The sequence below is a fragment of the Dasypus novemcinctus genome, chromosome 13, assembly GCF_030445035.2.
Source record: "Dasypus novemcinctus isolate mDasNov1 chromosome 13, mDasNov1.1.hap2, whole genome shotgun sequence".
In the NCBI taxonomy this organism is placed as follows: domain Eukaryota; kingdom Metazoa; phylum Chordata; class Mammalia; order Cingulata; family Dasypodidae; genus Dasypus; species Dasypus novemcinctus.
In genome coordinates this window covers 39,224,552-39,242,928 of record NC_080685.1, presented here as the reverse complement: position 1 = coordinate 39,242,928, position 18,377 = coordinate 39,224,552, and the positions used below count along the sequence as shown (strand labels likewise).

The 18,377-nt window shown below is 36.0% G+C and overlaps 1 protein-coding gene across 6 annotated transcripts in view; it reads right to left on the bottom strand.

Moving 5' to 3' along the window:
* Positions 1-18,377, bottom strand: part of ATF6 (activating transcription factor 6) — a 276,008-nt gene that overhangs the window by 52,974 nt on the left and 204,657 nt on the right. For all 6 annotated transcript variants that reach the window (XR_011645463.1, XR_011645464.1, XM_058310014.2 and 3 more), the window contains one exon: positions 6,005-6,089. Coding sequence is in view for 4 of the 6 variants with exons in the window: in XM_058310014.2 (XP_058165997.1) it covers positions 6,005-6,089 (85 nt within the window). In the remaining 2 variants the exon portion in view is untranslated. The remainder of the gene's footprint in view (positions 1-6,004; positions 6,090-18,377) is intronic.

Genomic DNA, 18,377 nt, shown 5'->3' with positions numbered 1-18,377 from the left:
TAATTCTGCATGCACCACAGTAAATTGCAGCATGGCATACAGAGGGAAGAAGAGTAGAAAATTAAATCAGTGAAAGCTCTGGTCAAATTATGGATTGTATCTGCTGATGGCTGTGTTCACAGGGTACACTTCCTCATGAAAAATGTCGGCAAAGTAGCTATCATAAAAAAAGAATCTCAGGAAGTGGACTTGGCCCAATGGATAGGGCGTCTGCCTACCACATGGGAGGTCTGCGGTTCAAACCCCAGGTCTCCTTGACCCGTGTGAAGCTGGCCCACGTGCAGTGCTGATGCATGCAAGGAGTGCCCTGCCACGCAGGGATGTCCCCCCGTGTAGGGAAGCTCCATGCACAAGGTGTGCGCCCTGTAAGGAGAGCCGCTCCATGCGAAAGAAAGTGCAGCCTACCCAGGAGTGGCACCACACACACACAGAGCTGAAGCAGCAAGATGATGCAACAAAAAAGAGGTACAGATTCCTGGTGCCACTGACAAGAACACAAGCAGATACAGAAGAACACACAGCAAATGGACACAGAGAGCAGACAACTGGGGGTAAGGGGCGGGGGGGGGGGGGGGGAAGGGGAGAGAAATAAATAAAAATTAAATCTTAAAAAAAAAAATTTACAGGTTCCACTTAAGTGAGAGATATATCAAACTTGCAACTTGTTTTTCTTTGTTTTATTACATAACTTTTAAACTTAGAAATGACAGAAAATATATTTCTCAAATGCTTCTATTGCTCAGGATGAAAAGTTTTGATAGGGTTGCCCTAATAACATCTCTGCTCCTTAAATGAATAGGGTCCAAACTTTTTGTCTCTATAACTTCTACTCTCCAGATTATAAATTAAAGTTACAGCTTGTTAAATGCATATGCCCAAAAAGTCAAAGAAAGCAACCTCTGGATCTTCTTCCTCAGTCCAATAGAGCTATAGTTTCCTACTGTTTTTTGCAGGTATTTTCCTTTGTAGAACAATTGTTGAAAAGGAGACTAATAATTTCAGTGTACTCTTCACTGTGAACTATGATTCTCAATTACTGTGGTAGAATGGTAACCTAGTACACATTTAAGTTATTTTATATTTGAAAGGTTAGACTACGCTGTGCTTGTCAATGGCTTCTAATCACATAAAGAATCACAATAGGAAAGAAAAGTTATAAAAAATAAGGTCTTAGAAAAGTATGACTAAATACTTTTAATTTAAAACACTTAAAAAAAACCCCTCATGAATAAGAAATCCACTAAAAGAAAATAATTTCTTAAATAACTTCAAACACACATATATGTCAAAAGAAAAAAATCTTTTCAGGAGACCACTAAGTAATGACCAAATGAAATTTCCTTATTTATTCTTATATTCAACAATGTATACCTGTCCTAATTCAATGTGTACAATGTGTTATACAGCTCTCAATGAATATGAATAACCTTAAACCACCGGGAGATAGTGGTATTAAAATCTATCTTATATTCTGGAGTTCTAAATATTTTCAGTACTCACACACCTGTCTTTAATATTGAAATAGCAAGAATAAATCAGAATAATTTATACAATATATTTAAATCCTAGCTCTTCTATGTAGTGGTTCTATAAATGGTATAAATTACTTTCTTGAGCTTTAATGTCTTCACCTATTAAATAAAGATAAATTTAGCTGGCAGCTGAGCATTACATGAATCAATATCAATAAAAGTGCCTTGTCTTGCAATGTTTCCTATGCCAGGCACTGTTCTGGGTGCTCGGGATATAGTGATAAGTGGTAACATGAAAAACAAGATTCCTTCCTCGCAGAGGAGAATATGGAGAAACTGACTGAGGAGACAGAGGAGGAAAACTAGACAAGTCATGGATCACAAAAGCCTAGAAAATACAGTATATCAAGAAAGAGGGAATGTCAAAAATGTACATGAGATAACTGACTGCAAAGGGGCATGAAGAAGCTTTTTAAAGTAATGAAAATGTTTATATCATGATTGCGGTGGTGTATCATGACTCTTTACATTTGCTAAAATTCATAAAATTGTACACACAAAATTGGTGAACTTTACGGTATGTACATTATACCTCAATAAACCTGATTTTCTTTTTAATGTGTGTGTCATGAAAGAAGGAAAAGGCAGAGGAGATGTTTTAGATAAAAGGAGACAAAAAAGGTGTGACAAGAATGCCATGAATGATCTTTGATTAGGTCCTGGATCCCCTTCCCCTCCACAAAAAAGGCTGTAATTAATACTTTGAGAGCAAATGGAGAATCTTTAATATGGGCTATCTGTTAAACTGCATTCCATCTATGTTAAACATTTTTTTTTTTGGAGTCATTGTGATTATGTAGGAGAATGAGAATGTCCTTTTCTTAGAGAATGCATGTTCAAGTATTTAGGGGTGATGTGTCAAGATGCCTGCAACTTCCTCTCAAATCGTTTGGAAAAATGCATGTGAGTATAGGTGCAGAGAGACAGACAGACTTATAAAAATAGATATGATAAAGCAAATATAGAAAAATGTTAATTGGTAAAATTTAAATAAAGGGGTTCTAACTTTTTTGAAGATTTGAACTTTTATTTTTAAAAATAAAAATTGGAAATAAAACATAAAGAGGAAATGCCAAATACTGTTGAGAGGTCAGGTAAGAAAAGAATGACTTTGACTCTGGCAAGATATTGGTCACCAGTCACCTTCTTGCAAGTGGAGTGAAGGAGACAAAAGCTTGTTAAGAGTAGACAGAGAAGAGAATGGTAGATAAGGAAGTGAAGGCAGTTAAGTACAGGTTAACTCTTGAGAGTTTTGCTATGAAAGGAAGCAGAGAAATGTGGAGTCAAAGGAGTCTCCCCACATTAAAGGTAATATGAAGACTTTTTGTATGCTTACGGAAATGATTTCAGTAGAGACAAAGAAATTAATCATGTAGGAGAGAAAAGGGTATTACTGCCGGAGGAAAGTCTTAGAAACTGTGAGAAGGGATGGGATCCAAAGTCCCAAGGGAAGGAGTGACATTAGATGACGATGATGACTATAACAAGAGCAATGATGACAACGGAGGCAACACAGCAGCTAACCTGAAAATAGCCAGGTACTAATCAGAGCATTTTTACTCACTTAATTCTCATACCAACCTAAGAGGAAGGTACTAGTAACATCTCCTTTTATAGATGAGGATACTGAGGCACAGAAAAGTTAATTAACTTATCCAACTACACAGATCAATACTAAGTAGCAACAAGAAGCAAGGCAGAGTTTGTGGGTGTAGATGCAGCTGGGCTGGTGGAATTGGTAGTGGAAAGATGAGGTAGCTCTTGCATGATTACATCTATTTTCTCAATGTAACATTTGGTGAGTTCAGTTGAGGGGGTGGTTAGAAGGAATGTTGAAGATTTGAGAAAAGAAGGTGAGAAATTCTTGTTTCAGACAGAAGGAAAGTGAATTTACTAGTAATGACTGGAAGTGTTGAATGCCCCTTTGAAATTTATGGTTATAAATTTGAAGTGAATCTACTTGTCATGGTTGGATGATATTTTCTAGTAAATTTTAGCTGCTTGAGAGTGGATATAAAGTAAAAGGATAGCAGGGTTTAACTAAAGGTTGGAGTTTTGCCAGATAAGTGGGTCCTAAAAAGAAGGAACCAAGGAATAAACAGAGTTTGCAAGAGAGTGGTGATACTATGGATACACAGAATGTAGGATAGGTGAGAAGGAATATGTGCCCATTAAAGATGTAAATGGATACTGAAAAAGAGCTAGGGTCAAAGGACTGGAGATTTGTGAGGCTGGAGTGTGGGTGTCAGAGTAAGGGAGTTGGAAGGACAGAAAGTAACAGCCAGAGAGTGGGATGTTTGAAGAGGAGATTTCAAAGGGAGTGCCATTATTGATAATCATAAGGTCTAGAATATGACCATGTGAATGGGAAGTTGAGCTGGTGCAGAATAAAAGATGACTGGATCAAAAGAGGCCAGAGTACTGGATGAATTGACTATGTGGATATTGAAGTTATTCCAAGAGGTGATAGAAGCAGTGGTGGAGAGTCATTGGTGAATACTGGGTAGACGGCTGCCACAGAATGGTAAGAGGAGTAAAATCTGACGATTTATACCTAAAAGATGTTGTGGGATTGAAGGAGAAAAGAGAGATAATTTGGAAATTGTAGTGGGAAGCAACCCACATCCAGGCTCTGAGGTACATGCAGTGGGGAAGAAAAATTAGGCTCTAATTTGTGAAGTGTCCTCAGTTAGAGGAAGAAGATGGAGCAACTGTTCAGAGATAAGGCTGAGCACAGAACTTGAAACATGGTATATACTCTATAATTATATCTTAATGTGAATTTTTATTTTTCCAAGAAATTTACCATATTCTAAAAAGAAAAATAAAAAAAAAAAACCCTTATTTACAAGGAAACCTGAAGGAGATAAAAAGAAAATGATCCTCTAATGACTGTATTTTCCAAATCTGTGGAAGGAATAAAATATTGGTTCCTTGGACAAGATAAAGTCAAAAGGCATCATATTATTTTTGGCTTAATATAAATGGCTGGCTCATGGTTATAAAATAAAACCAGGCAATCTCTTGCATAAAGACTCAATTTCAGAAGAACAAAACAGAAGAACCCATTATGAGTGAATTCTGTCTTGATGAAACAGAAGACAGTCTTTCTGAATGTGAGCTGACCAGAAGTTAAGTGTATTCCAGTTGAAGCAGGGGAGCCTAGGAAACCATGAAATGAGAATAAATGACATTTCCTAAACATATATTTGGAGTGTAATATATGTTCTTTTTGAAGGTTGTTTACTGTGATTGACTCCAGAGGTATGCCTTTACAGAAGGAAGGAAGATTCTTCTCAACACCATAGTTCTGTTTTTCCTTAAATGTATACTGAACGTCTGTGTAACACTAAGGGAATGTCACGATTCTTCTAGGCTTTAACAAAATAACATTTATATTTTATTTTATGTCTATGAAGTTGCCTCCTAAGTATTCCTCAGAGCTGCATATATATGGCTTATGAAATTCTATAGTCCTCTATGGTCTTAAAATGGACAACAGCCCATTTAATTTTGTTCCCTAATACTTAGTTTTACTGAAACACTGAATTCCAGTGTTTTGTTTTGTTTTTACATTGTATTCGGTAGTTTAATTATGATTATTTAAAAAGGCTTTTCTTGTCATATATACCATCTTGCCACTAAACAGAAAATTTACTGGTAGTTCTATTATACCATATAAATGGAATTAAGGATGGCCAACCCTCCTGTTTCCAACAGAGCCCAATATAAGATCTCAGGGAAAGCAACCAGTCTGTAACATATACTGAGTTCATTTATTATATTACAACACACAATTGGCATTGGCAATGAGATATTTCTCCATGAAGAACCCAGTTGGAGGTTATCTCTCCTTCGTGAAATTTCCTTAGCACTTTGTATATTCCTTTGGAGTACAGTGATTTATATATCATATTCACACACCTTATTTTCTCTACTAGGCTATAAGCAGGGTACTACAGCTTAAGATCTTTGGATAGTTGCAACTACTGTATTTATTTATATTGTTTCAATTTCTGGTACTGGTAGAACAAAATGTAGTACAATATCAAATTCATTAGTATTATGGGTTAAATATAAATAGTTTTTGTGGTTTCGTCTGAGAATTATTTCACCATTTAGGTAACACTCAAGTTCCAAAAACCTACAAACACACCACCGGAACACAGCAGGGACTTCTTACACTGCATGTCTGACCAGAAAGGCCCAAGCAACAAAGTCTATAGAGCAGTCAAGATGTTACCTTTTCCCATTTAGTAAACAAAAGAGAACAACTTTCTTTAAAAAAATACAGTAATTTAAAAAAGAGGAATGGAATTTAATAATAATTTTTTGTGTGAAAACAGTGAGAAAAGGTTTTAAAAATAATATATGGCCTGCCCAACTGAACATTTTAAACATTTTAGCTAATTCAGAAAATCCTGGTTAAACAAAGAATCTCACATAGTTCATAAACCAATATTTCAACTTACCATTTATGTTTATTGCTGGTAATACAATTGACATCTTTGGTCTTGTGGTCTTGTTATGGGTGGTAGCTGGTAACAGCAAGTGATCCTAAAATTAACAAAGAACATTCTGTTATATATAACAATAGCTTAGTCTTGGAACAGGCCAAATTTGGGGTTTCTAAGAAGCCAACATGTCACTGAGATCATGAAAAATGACAGTTTTTATGTGAATTTGATTTAGATTTTATTTTATTTTTTATTTATCGCCTTCCCCTTGCTGCTTGCTTGCTGTCTGCTCTGTGTCCATTCGCTGAGTGTTCTTCTATGTCTGCTTGTCTCCTTTTGTTGCATCATCTTTCTACACCAGCTCTTCATAGGTGTGGGCCGTCAGCTCTTTATGGGCACAGGCCAGCTTGCCTTCACAAGGAGGCCCTGGGACACGAACCCAGGGCCTCCCATATGGTAGATGGGAGCCCAATGGATGGAGCCACAGCCGCTTCCCATGAACTTGATTTAGAGGTAATTAACTAAAAATCATATTAGAATCATTCATTCATTAATGTAATAAACATGTCCTAAGTGCCTACCATTACTAGGTACTATGCAGTACGCTTGGAATATTCCTAGGTTCTGACAACAAATATGCTGTGGTATAGTATAGGAATATTGGTCAAGCAGCCAGGACAGAGGGATTTTTAACTCTAGTTCTGCCACTGAACAGCTTCATGATCTGGGCATGATTACTTAACCTTTCTGGGTCTCAACTTACCGTCCTGCAAAATGATTAGATGGTAACACAAGACACCAAAGTTATATATCCACTGAATAGACTCCCCCCCCGCCACCCAAATATTATTCCAAATTATCAAGATACAAAAGAGAGATTCTGACTGAAGCAGGGCCAGGACCTGGAGCCTTGCCTGCTTAGTCTCCTTTTATCCCTTTGAAGTGGCCTTTAAACTTCTAAGCAATACAGCATTAGATATTCATTTGCAGGCAACAAGCATATACTAAAGAAGAGTTCATGCCATCAAAAAGCTACAATTTATGGAGGAGTTCAAGAATTTATAAATGCATATCTAGCACAATTATATAATTCTAAATGCAATATTGTCAACTTTTAAGGATCTATTAGTGATCAAGGGCATGGCAAGTTTCTGGTTTCCAACCAAATACTATAAGAATGAGCCAAGAGGAATTTGGCTTCAGAAAAGGGACAGTATGAATATTTTGGAAAATGTGAATGTATTTGTAGATATTTGGCAGCTAAATATAAGTGACTAATGACTTTTAAATTAATTACTGTTTTTAATAACCCTTCTTCTTCCTAGTAAAATCATAGGAATTGTCATAGCAAATAAATAAATTAGAAAACTAAATGCATTAGTATTTCAATTTAAGGGAAAATGGTTAAACTGAGATAATAAAGCTGAACATGAATTTAACTTGTTTTGCCTGTCTTTTTTGATTCCTTTGTTCATTTATTTCCTCATTCATTCAACAAACTTACTATATGGAAGGACTCAACAAAAAGGATTTACTAGAACTAAGAGTGATAAAAATTCAATGCAGCTTAGTTTAAAGTCAGCATGATTACAGAAAGCAATTATTAGCAAAGCTAAGAAAAAAATCTAGAATATGAAAAACGAATTGGCATACATAAACAACTGTGGTGGAAACATTTTCAGTAATTGCTTTGTACTTTGTATAATTCAAGGCAACATTTCCGTGAGAACATGTCTTTTTTTCTTAAAAGGGGCGGGGGGAGAAGATGAGTGAAGTTGTTCTACTGGAATTCCAGCTTTGTAGCATGGGAGTTTCTTAGAAAAAAACAGTCCTTGTTAGACACAAAGCTCACATATTTATGATAACTTTGTAAGATACTATATTACAACCAAGAAAATATATAATATACTGACTGGTTTTTATGCCATGAAAATCATTAAAAGCTTAATTCCTATAGTTAAAATACTGCTTCAGGGTCTAAAATTGAATGAAAAAACATATACGTGAATCTTGCAAGGCCCAAGTTAAGGCTACTGTAAAAATAAACATGCTTAAATTCCACTGGTCATGGGTTAAGGTCAGGCTCAGACTTAATTCTAAGTTTCCTACTGAGGTCTAGATACCATAATAAACATTGCTTCAAAATATGATTAAAAAAAAAAAAAGAGATTTTCTGAATATAATGTCTCCTTTTTTGTCTCTTCATTAAATTTCAAACAAAACAGTTACTTTTGTGGTAGGAAGCCAAAAAAAACCCCAAACAAAACAAGTTATCATTTATGAAAAAGAATCACATCTTGAATACATACAAATTATTACAGTTAACCTGTCTTACTTCTAATTATTAAAGGTTTGCAAACTGGGTGGAAGGTCTATAATTTCAAGTGTTGGTTTGTCAAGAGGTCCCAAGACCAGATATGCAAGGAACCAATGTTATATTCTGCAGCCTCCAGTAACACTTATCTTACATAAAAAAAAAGTATATATACAGGGATGGTATAGTTGCTTCATTTAACATTTACCTTCATTTCTTCAAATTAAATGTCATAACAATGAATCTTGAATCATTTATTTCCTTTCCAACTGTGTTTATCTCACTATTTTGAATATATCATTAATCCTATTAGTGACATTTCAGAAACAAAGGAGTTTTATTTCCCAAGTACAGTGTCCTGCCAGGTATTCAGCACTAGCCTATATGGCATATTTTCTTTTAAAGAATACAAATCCAGGTTTTTATTTTGTTGGGGAAACAATGCTAATTGTGGCAGAAATAGCTATTTGTACCCAATATGTGTTCTCCGTCTTCTATAAATTAGAATACAAATAGGATCTTCCATATGTAGTGGGGCACGTAGCTCAGAATAAAGAGCATAAATTCCTTTGCTTCCTCTGCAACAAGGTAAGGCCAGGTGTGAAACTACATTCTGGTCAATGGGCTGTAAGCAAAAGTGGTGTATGCAACTTCTTCAAGGTGGAACACAACCTTTCTTCTTCCCTTTTCTCCTTCCTGCTTTCTAGAATGCAGATACGATGGCTAGAAATGGAGTAGCCATCTTGAACCATGAGATAGAATCTGCAAGTTGAGAATTATGCTGCAAGAAGACAGAAAAAGTTCAGATCCTGATGATCAAGGAACCACCATAAACAATCTCTGAAACTTACACATGAGAGAGAAATAAAATTCTAACTTGTCTATTTTGGATTTTCTATCACTTATAGCCATACCTAAATCCAATGTCTAGTTATACATTTATGAAAGAGACTAAAGGTATTTAGTCAAGGAGAATCTCAATAAGGATTAAAGTAATCAGGGACAGCTTTATTAATTTTTAAAAATATTAGAAAAGCAAACACATATCTGTTATTAGCTTTCTTACTCTTCCCCTTCAATTTTAATTAAATACTTATTAATGAACTGTTAGGGGAAATTCAATACTGGAAAGGTAGAGGAACAATGTAATGAATTTAACAATACTCTTTCCTTCCTATTAAGTTAGTTAAAATAATCCAGCTGCAACATTGATCAAACTACTTAGAACAAGGATGTTGGAGAAGACATAAACATGAAATATTCTGGCACTGTGATTCAAACCTATATCACTAATTTTAAGAAATCTTCAAATGGACTCCTGAAAAGCCCTTATAAACCTCAGATGCCATGGAATATCTTCAGGGATGAAACTATGTGGATAAGTACTATAATCAATGCTTTGTTACTCTTGTTCCCAGAAAAAGTTAGAGAAACAATGGGGGGAAAACACCAAAACATTTCACTGTGAAAATACTATCAGTTTCCAAATGCTATGCAATATTGCATTTGAGAAAATATCCTATTTTCATACAGTTCTTCCAATTCCCTTTTCTAAGCTACTGTCTCAGAAAAATACAAGATATTAGTGCATAATGGCATCCAAAATTACTTGTTTCTACTTTTTAAGAAAGCGAAAGTGTTGGAGATTGTGACTTACAAGAATGGAACCACGTTTTGCTCAGCTGAAGGTTATGGTGGTGGTGTACAATAAAATTAAGGTCCTACCCACTGTTGTCAAATGTTGATTCTATATATCCACATTCAGTAGAAACTCTCTTTGCTGACCTCTTCATAAACTGACTTAACTCAATTAAATGACCCTTCCCACTGCCCTTGTAAAACTTACTGATGCCCATGGCACACCGAACATTCATGACTAGTTCCGTTGTGCTTTTCTCCAAAACTACTTTTGTTAATTGTATTTGTTAGTGTACTTGTGTAATTTAATAAAATATTATGTAAACTAATAAAATACAGTGTGAAAAGAAAGCAAGCAAGATTTGATATAAATGAATAGGTAAATTTTTTTTCTCAGATTGCAAGCCAACCACAAAAGACTAGGTCTACACTCAGATTGCTTTAAAGTATCTTTAAATTCTTACTCTAATTCAAAATAACTTTAACTGATACTGGAAATTATGGTTGATGTATTGAGTATAGTTTATGCAAGCAAGGCAATATAGAACTCTAAATAGTTTATGTGAACTCAAAGAAACGGCACTGTCCCTACATCAAAAATAGGCAAATGAATGCACTTTTATATAATATAAATAAAATAATATAGTGAAATAAAAGAGCTAAAGTATATATGCATGGATGTATACATGTACCTTTTTTTAAAAAAAGGATTCCTGCTTTAAGCAATTTGACCATTTACCAGTCCCAACTGTATGGGATAAATGGCTTCTCCTGTATTAGGAAACTGATTCACCATTGGAGCCCTTTATTTCTCCTAGGAATGAAGGAACTCAATCTGCAATAGGCTGCGGTGGGAAGGCTCTGGGCAGCTTTCGTTTGGATTAGAATGGACCTCTATTAGGAAAGAAGTTCTGTATATTAGGCCCATATTAACAATAATGATCTCTTAATACTGAATTCCAGAAATGGGTTTGGTCCTCCAAAATGGAAAATTGTCCAAACCAGATAAAAAATAAAAATAGCATCTATCCTTATTTCAGAAATAGCTTTGTATTAAATTTTATAAAAGTTCTCTAATCTATATTCTACCCTAGGGAGCTTTGGTTTTCTATCACTTTACCTCATCTACCAACTATCCTCCAAGCTGCCAAACAAATTGAAGAGCACGCCAAACCTTAAAAAAAGAGGGTCAAAGCAGCAATTAAAAGTTGGCCTTTCAAAGTTATTTATTTAAATTTACAGCATTCTAAACTAATGCTCTTTTCTAGTAATTACTCTAATTGTTGATTAGAAACCAAATGTGTCTACTCACTAAAGCAATTTAAAAGCAAAGGCAATTAGGAAACTTGAAATCATTAAGATACACAGACTTTTACACATAGTGACATATCCTGAAAATAAAAATAGCAAAAAAAATCATAGGTAGTAAAATTGAGTAGAATGTAATCATTTAAAAAGTCTAATAAAATGCATATGATGTAGGACTTCCCAAAATAGCAAAAAACATAACCAAAGTACATTACTCATCTCAAAACTAGAAATGGTTAATATAAATAGCTATTATGAATGCAGTATTTGTGCCACTAATGTATGCAATAAAATTACAGACCAATAAAAGGAAATGTAAAGTTTGCATCTGCACCATTAGTATGAATGACAACCAGAGAAAGAATAAATCAAAACTACTAGTGCACAACAGATGGCCAAGGAGTTGAGCCAAGGCTTGCTTTTTGACAAGATGAAAATTTCAACACTTAATTCAAATCTGATAATTCTGGCAAGGTCACCAGGGGGAAACTTAGCCTGAAATCCATATTAGTGCAAGCTTGAGTTTTGCTTTAACAGAAAGTTCTCATATCAAAATTGCAGGGGGGAAGTGGCTGTGGTTCAATTGACTGGGCTCCCGTCTACCATACGGGAGGCCCTAGGACTGGCCTGTGCCCACAGAGACCTCATGGCTAAAGCTTGCGGAGAGCTGGTGAAGCAAGATGACGCAACAAAAGGGAGACAAGCAGACACAGAAGAACGTGCAGCAAATGGACACGGAGAGCAGATAGCAAGCAAGCTGCAAGGGGGGGGGGGTGATAAATAAAAATAAATAAATAAAATAAATCTTTAAAAAAAAATTGCAGGAAGCCCCCAAACTTGCTAAATTGACCTAGTCTTCTCTTTCATTTATCCCAAAATACTAAGCTGAACTATACAAAATTGCCATTTTTGTGGGTCAAATATTGGCAATTTTATAAGGTTCAACCGAACAGCTATATAGCCCTATCTTTTTTTTAAAAAATCATAATCAATTTTGAATTTCTCGGTCAAAAAGATTTCCAAAAGATCAAGATAGTAGCTTCAAATCATTCTTCTGTCTCACTCAGAGTTTCAGGGAAAGTATTTCTAAATCAGGTTAGCAGTGTTTTCCCAGGAGAAAGCTCCTGGGGAAATGGTTTGAAGAGGAATAGGATAAGAAAGCCTTTGGCTCCGTACATCTTTTTACTTCATTCAATAACTTGAGTTAACCAAAGTTCAAAACCCTTTCAGCTTTTAGAGAGTTTTGTCAAAGACTAGTTAGTGTGTGATTCAGGGAAATAAATTAAGACCCCCAAATGCTGAATGCCAACAGTGTGGCAATAAAAAAATGTCTTATTAAATAAGGAAAACAATTAAACACTAAATGCTTGAAATTTGACTATATAAGAGGTTGTCAGACATAATTTTAAAAGATGTTTCATTTTAGAAAATTCACTTTACTGGGGACTACTGGTAGGAAGTGAATTTCATGAAGATTAAATTGCATCCACAGTGAACTGAGTCAACAAGTTTAGTGAGAAAAGAGGCATTAGAAAAGACTTTAAGAAAAATTTAAGTAGAGATGTATAAGAAACATTATTTTACTTGAAAAATACAGTAAATTATTTTTTATTGGAAAAAAGGGTAATATGTTGGTTTTTAAAGTTCTAAGCAAAGATTATAGGAAGAGGGTAAATCTGTGCAAGATTTAGTCTCAAATGTGATGTGTATAAGAAGCATGGCAGGGTAGGAAAGGAACACAGAGGATATTCTAACTAACTCTTTTATAACCAATGATTCTACAACTTTCTGGATGGGGGCATTAATGAGGAATACCACTTAATTTAAATTTCTGAAGTTTAAATTTTCTTTAGAGCTTTTGGGTTAGCAAAATAGCCACACTGAACACTTGTTTACACTGGAAGCTGAGCCTTATTCCCAGCTGCAGTCCTTGTTAAGGATAGAGATACAGTACTAAACAGACCAGCTCTATAGTCCATTTTCTTTTCATATCACATAGGGTATACTTTTCAGAACCTAATACAGTTCTCTTCATTCTTATCATAAACAGATCAGCAAGTTCTCAGTTTCCATTTTTAAAATGCTTTTTTGCTTAAAACAAAAATGAAAACAAAAATCTTTTATTAAAATTTAGTTGAGCAAACAATGATTTGTGAATTTGGCAGTGCCAAGCCAAAAGTGAGAAGGAGCTTGGTTGAGGAAGGGGAGAGGAGGAGCTGATACAGGGCAAATGCAGAAGCAAGCAAAGAAATGTTCTCATTGATTGATATTAAGCTTCCATTTTATATAGGGGGGTCTGACAAAGTAGGGAGCAGATATATAATGATTAGTATGGTATATCCATTCTGATAAGCTCTATCTCCTGGACTGAAATTGGTTTATCACTAGGTGTTGCTTATTTGCCATTATGTAGGGTGTATTCCATTGTTTCATTTTCTTGGAAAGTCCCTGCAGGTCAATTGTTTTGTCTTCTGGAAAATTCTTTCTTGGAAAGGGATCCCTCCTAGCAATGCCTAATGCAGGTAGCCATTTTATTTTACTTAACATCTATGTAACTAAAAAACGCATTTTGAGGTATAATATATCTATAGAAAATAAGAAAATTTCATTTTCATTTTTGGTGAAATATTGTTCTAGAAAGGATATCATCTAAATTTCACGTAGTAATGGCTTAAAAAGCAAAGTACAGTATAATAGTATTCGTTTTAATTTCTGTAACAATTGGGCCTCAGGAAGCACTTAATCCCATTGTCAAAGGAAGCCAAGTTCAGAAGTGAGCACTCTGACAGTAGTGAGCCCTTTAAAACAAGTTCTTAACAAAGGATAGAGATAATAATCATTTGCAAGACTTTATAATAGAAATACCCAGGTTTCCCTGCCTTCTCCACCCCTCCCCCTGCCCCCCAAATCTGACATGTTAAGTCTGCAGTGGCGCCAAAATTTTGCATTTTTTAGCAAGTATTCTGGTGATTGTGATACAGACAGATCCAGGACCCCACTTTCATAAGCGCAGCTCAGCACAGTAGACACAGAGATTAAGAAGCTGGACTCTGGAGCTAGGCTACTTGAGTTTGAATTCTGCCTCCACTACCCACTTTCTGTGTGATCTACAGCAAATTCTGTATTCTCTTTCTGCCCTCATTTTCTCATCTGTAAAATAGGAACAATAATAGTATTGCAAGAATTGTTTATACAGAGTAAATAAGTTAATATTTATAAGTATTTGGAACAGTAACTGGCATGTAGAAAGCACTCTTATAGGGCGGCGGACTTGGCCCAGTGGTTAGGGCATCCGTCTACCACATGGGAGGTCCGTGGTTTAAAGGTCCGTGCCTCCTTGACCCGTGTGCAGCTGGCCCATGTGCAATGCTGATGCACGCAAGGAGTGCCCTACCAAGCAGGGGCGTCCCCCGCGTCGGGGAGCCACATGCACAAGGAGTGTGCCCTGTAAGGAGAGCCTGCCAGCGTGAAAGAAAGTGCAGCCTGCCCAGGAATGGTGCCGCACACACGGAGAGCTGACACAAGATGATGCAAAAAAAGAAACACAGATTCCCGAGCCACTGAGAACAACAGAAGTGGACAAAGAAGACACAGCAAATAGATACAGAGAACAGACAACTGGGGTGGGGGGGAAGGGGGGAGAAATAAATAAATCTTTTAAAAAAAAAAGCGCTCTTATAAGTGCTTGATAAAATTATTTTAAAAGGATCAAAAAGTTTGAGTCCATCAGGTGACTCCTTGCAATACTGAAATGAGTAGCACAAGCGTGGATGAGGATATGAGAAATACTTAGACTGTGTTATCTAGCTTTATTCCTGAATCTCACAATTGATAAGAACCCTGTTCCACTATGGAATAAAATTCAGAGTGAGAGGCATTCATGACTGATCTAAACTTTAGCCTAGAAATGAAAACTCGTAATTTGGTCCCTACTGATCTGGCCTCTATTCCATCATGATCTCTCACTATTCCTTTTCATGTACCAACTGTCACAGATACTCTCTACAAACACAACCAAGAAAAGAAGACACCCCATATTATACCACCTTTACTTTGAAAGATGATGGGGGGCGTGGGGAGAAATAACTGAAGCACAAGTATTCAAAGTCTACCCTATCCTGTGTCTTTTCTAAGGAGATTTTTCCCCCAGTGTGGCTGAACTGTGTGTGTGTGTGTGGGGGGGAGGGTATGAGGGGAGCGGGTAACAAGTAGAGAGGAGAATTGGAATAAGCTAAACTGGTTTGTATCAAAAAAAGTATGAAGCTAATAAAGAACAAAGGCCTGGAAGTTGGAAGGGTACAACAGGAGAATGGGGCAGTGATTAGTCCATAATATTCGTATATGTGTGTGTGTGTATGTGTGTATGGTAGGGGGAGGGAAGGTTGGGAGAGGAAAATCTTAGGATATTTTGCTCTCTGCTGTTAGATATAATATTCTTTTTGCAGCATCTTCAAGAGATGTCATTACTTACCAAGTTTTTAAGGTGTTAGATTTGCATTTCTTTTGAATGTGTCACCATGCTAAAATCAGTCTTAAAAAAGGGCAAGCAGAAAATTGAGTTTTATTTGAGTTATACAGGTAAAGGTATTTTCCTCTGAGGAGACTTCACTATGGTCTTCTGACAGAGTAACACCTTTAAAAATTAAAGCTGGTACCCTAGTACAAAAAAACACCTCCTCACAGGCTTAGTTATTTGAAGAATTTGAGCAGAAGTGTCTGAACAAAACATGCCTTTCTCTGCTCCCTTCCATTTGCCATGTCCCTCACCCCTCCCAATTCCTGGCCAGGCCTCACCACTCCTCACCTAGCTTCTGCTACGGCTGAAGCAGTTTACCCCAACTTCAGCTCACTTTGTTCTCTTGCCTATAGCATTTTCCTTCCCTCCCTCCAAAGAGTCACAGCTATTCCTAATACCAGTTCAGGTCTAGGTGAGACAAATCTCATTCCTAGGAATGTGTTTCTACGATTAGGTTCAATAGTATTGCTTCTATCTGCTTCTTGTGATTTGATTGGGCTAATGTCATGAATCCTAATGTAGGTAATAGGGAGCTCCTAGAAGACTTGGGGAGAGAGAGACATTTAAGTGTCTATCTTACAAGGTAGAAGTGATCAAAGTCAAGTTTTTAATTTGATATTTTTGAGATTTAATAATGGTAAAGCAAGCCATGGATGATATTCTAGAGTTCACCAAATAATTTTCATTTTGGTCATGTAAGTCTCAAAGCAATTTTCCCAAATTTTAAGATTTGGTACTTGGTATTTATATTATAGAAGAAAAGCTGATTTTGGCTATCCAGCATTCAAAAATCTTATCTACTTGGACGTACTGCCATTAAGAGGGGTTTTGTGGAGGGAAATATCTCTAACTACAGAAGCTAAAGTAGGGGGCACAATTTCTCTCTCAGCTCTCTGGCAGTTGGAGTACAAAATGTGACCTAAACTTGGCCAACCAGATATTCCTTAAAGTTCAAAGACTTTAAAGTTCATGAATAAGGGCTCAGAGAGATTCAGATTGTTCATAGAAGTGATGGGGGTATGCCACTGGCAGCAGTAGGGGTATCAGGTGGTATGTGGACTTACCAGACTTCCTGAGCTGAGCTGATGTTTATATTCTTTGCTGTGTAGTGAGTGTCCTGTCCTATAGTTCCTGCCAGTATTCTGAGCCTGATTCTTTAGCCTCCCATAGAGTATGTGAATTAACGAATAGCTTTCCAATAATTTCCTTTTTTTCTTAAGGTAGAGTACGTTTCTTTTGTTTATAATCAAGAACCATGACTGGCACAGTACTGGAATTTCATTTCTGACACATTTGATATTGCTGGTCAATGTCTGAACTGACAACTTCCAAAAACATTAATTTTAATTAGATTATCATGGCATTATCTCAGGTAATAAAATAGATTGGGCTATAAATCAATGTACCCCCTTATTTCTCATTTGATTCCCAAAGTAATGAAAATTGGTTTATCAGCATCATTCTACTGAAATAGTATATTCTAATTTGGAAACTCACTTGTTACTTTCTAGTTCTTACCCTACTTTTTTTCTGCTGCACTGACACTTTAAACTTTCCCTCCTCCAAGCCGCCTTAGGTTTCATCCCACCTAACTCTTTTGCCCACTCTGTGTTCTCTTCCAGCCATATTGCACATTAGACATTGGTGCTTCCTGGGACCAATCTTTTTTTCAGTCCACATCCCTTTTTGGCATTCTCATTTAATCTCATGACTTAAAATATACGCCTGACTCAAACCTCTTAAACCTTAAGACCCACTCTTCTTTCTTGTTCTTCAAACATGCCAAGTATGTTCGTGCTACAGGGCCTTTGCACTTGCTACTTGCTCTGGACTACTCTTTCCCTAAATATGTCCATTGCATGTGCCCTCATCCCCTCCAAGTCTTCACTCAAATATCATCTTCTCAATGAGGCCTTTCTTGACTGCCCTATAACACTTATGCCTTTATCCTTATAAGTAAGCTCCATAATGACAGATATTTTAATCCATTTTGATCATTACTTAATCTCCAGTACTTAATAGTCTTTCATATAGTAGATATCCAAAAATGATTCATAATGTAAATAAATTAGTTAAAGGCAAGCTATTGCATTAGCGTTTTAATTAGCTCTTTGCCTTAAGAAGGCAAGGATCCCCAAGACCCTTCAGTAGATCTGCAAAGTCAAACTATTTTCATAATACTGAGACATTATTCGCTCTTTTCACTGTGCTGAAATTTGCAACTGCTAGTCCTTAGCATGAAAGTAGGTGGTGGCACCAAACTATACTATTAGTTACTGTATTCTTCAATGTCATAAATTCACAGTAAAAATGAACAGATAAAAAAATTTCAAAAGCCAAGGTCACTTAAGAAGGTCATTGATAAACTTTTACTATAAGCTTATTGTTTATGTGTGTTCATGTATGAATGATATACTTCAATAAAATTTTATTTAAAAAGTAAAAAAAAGAATGCCCTTGATGAAGCAGTAAAATTTAATATTCCCTGTGATAGAATAGGAAGTATGCAGAAAAGAGCTGTATACCAAAACATGATGGCTTTCTCAAGAAAAAGCACTCATGTGACTGAATTCTGAGCTGAAACAGGCATTTTCTTTGTGGAATACCATTTT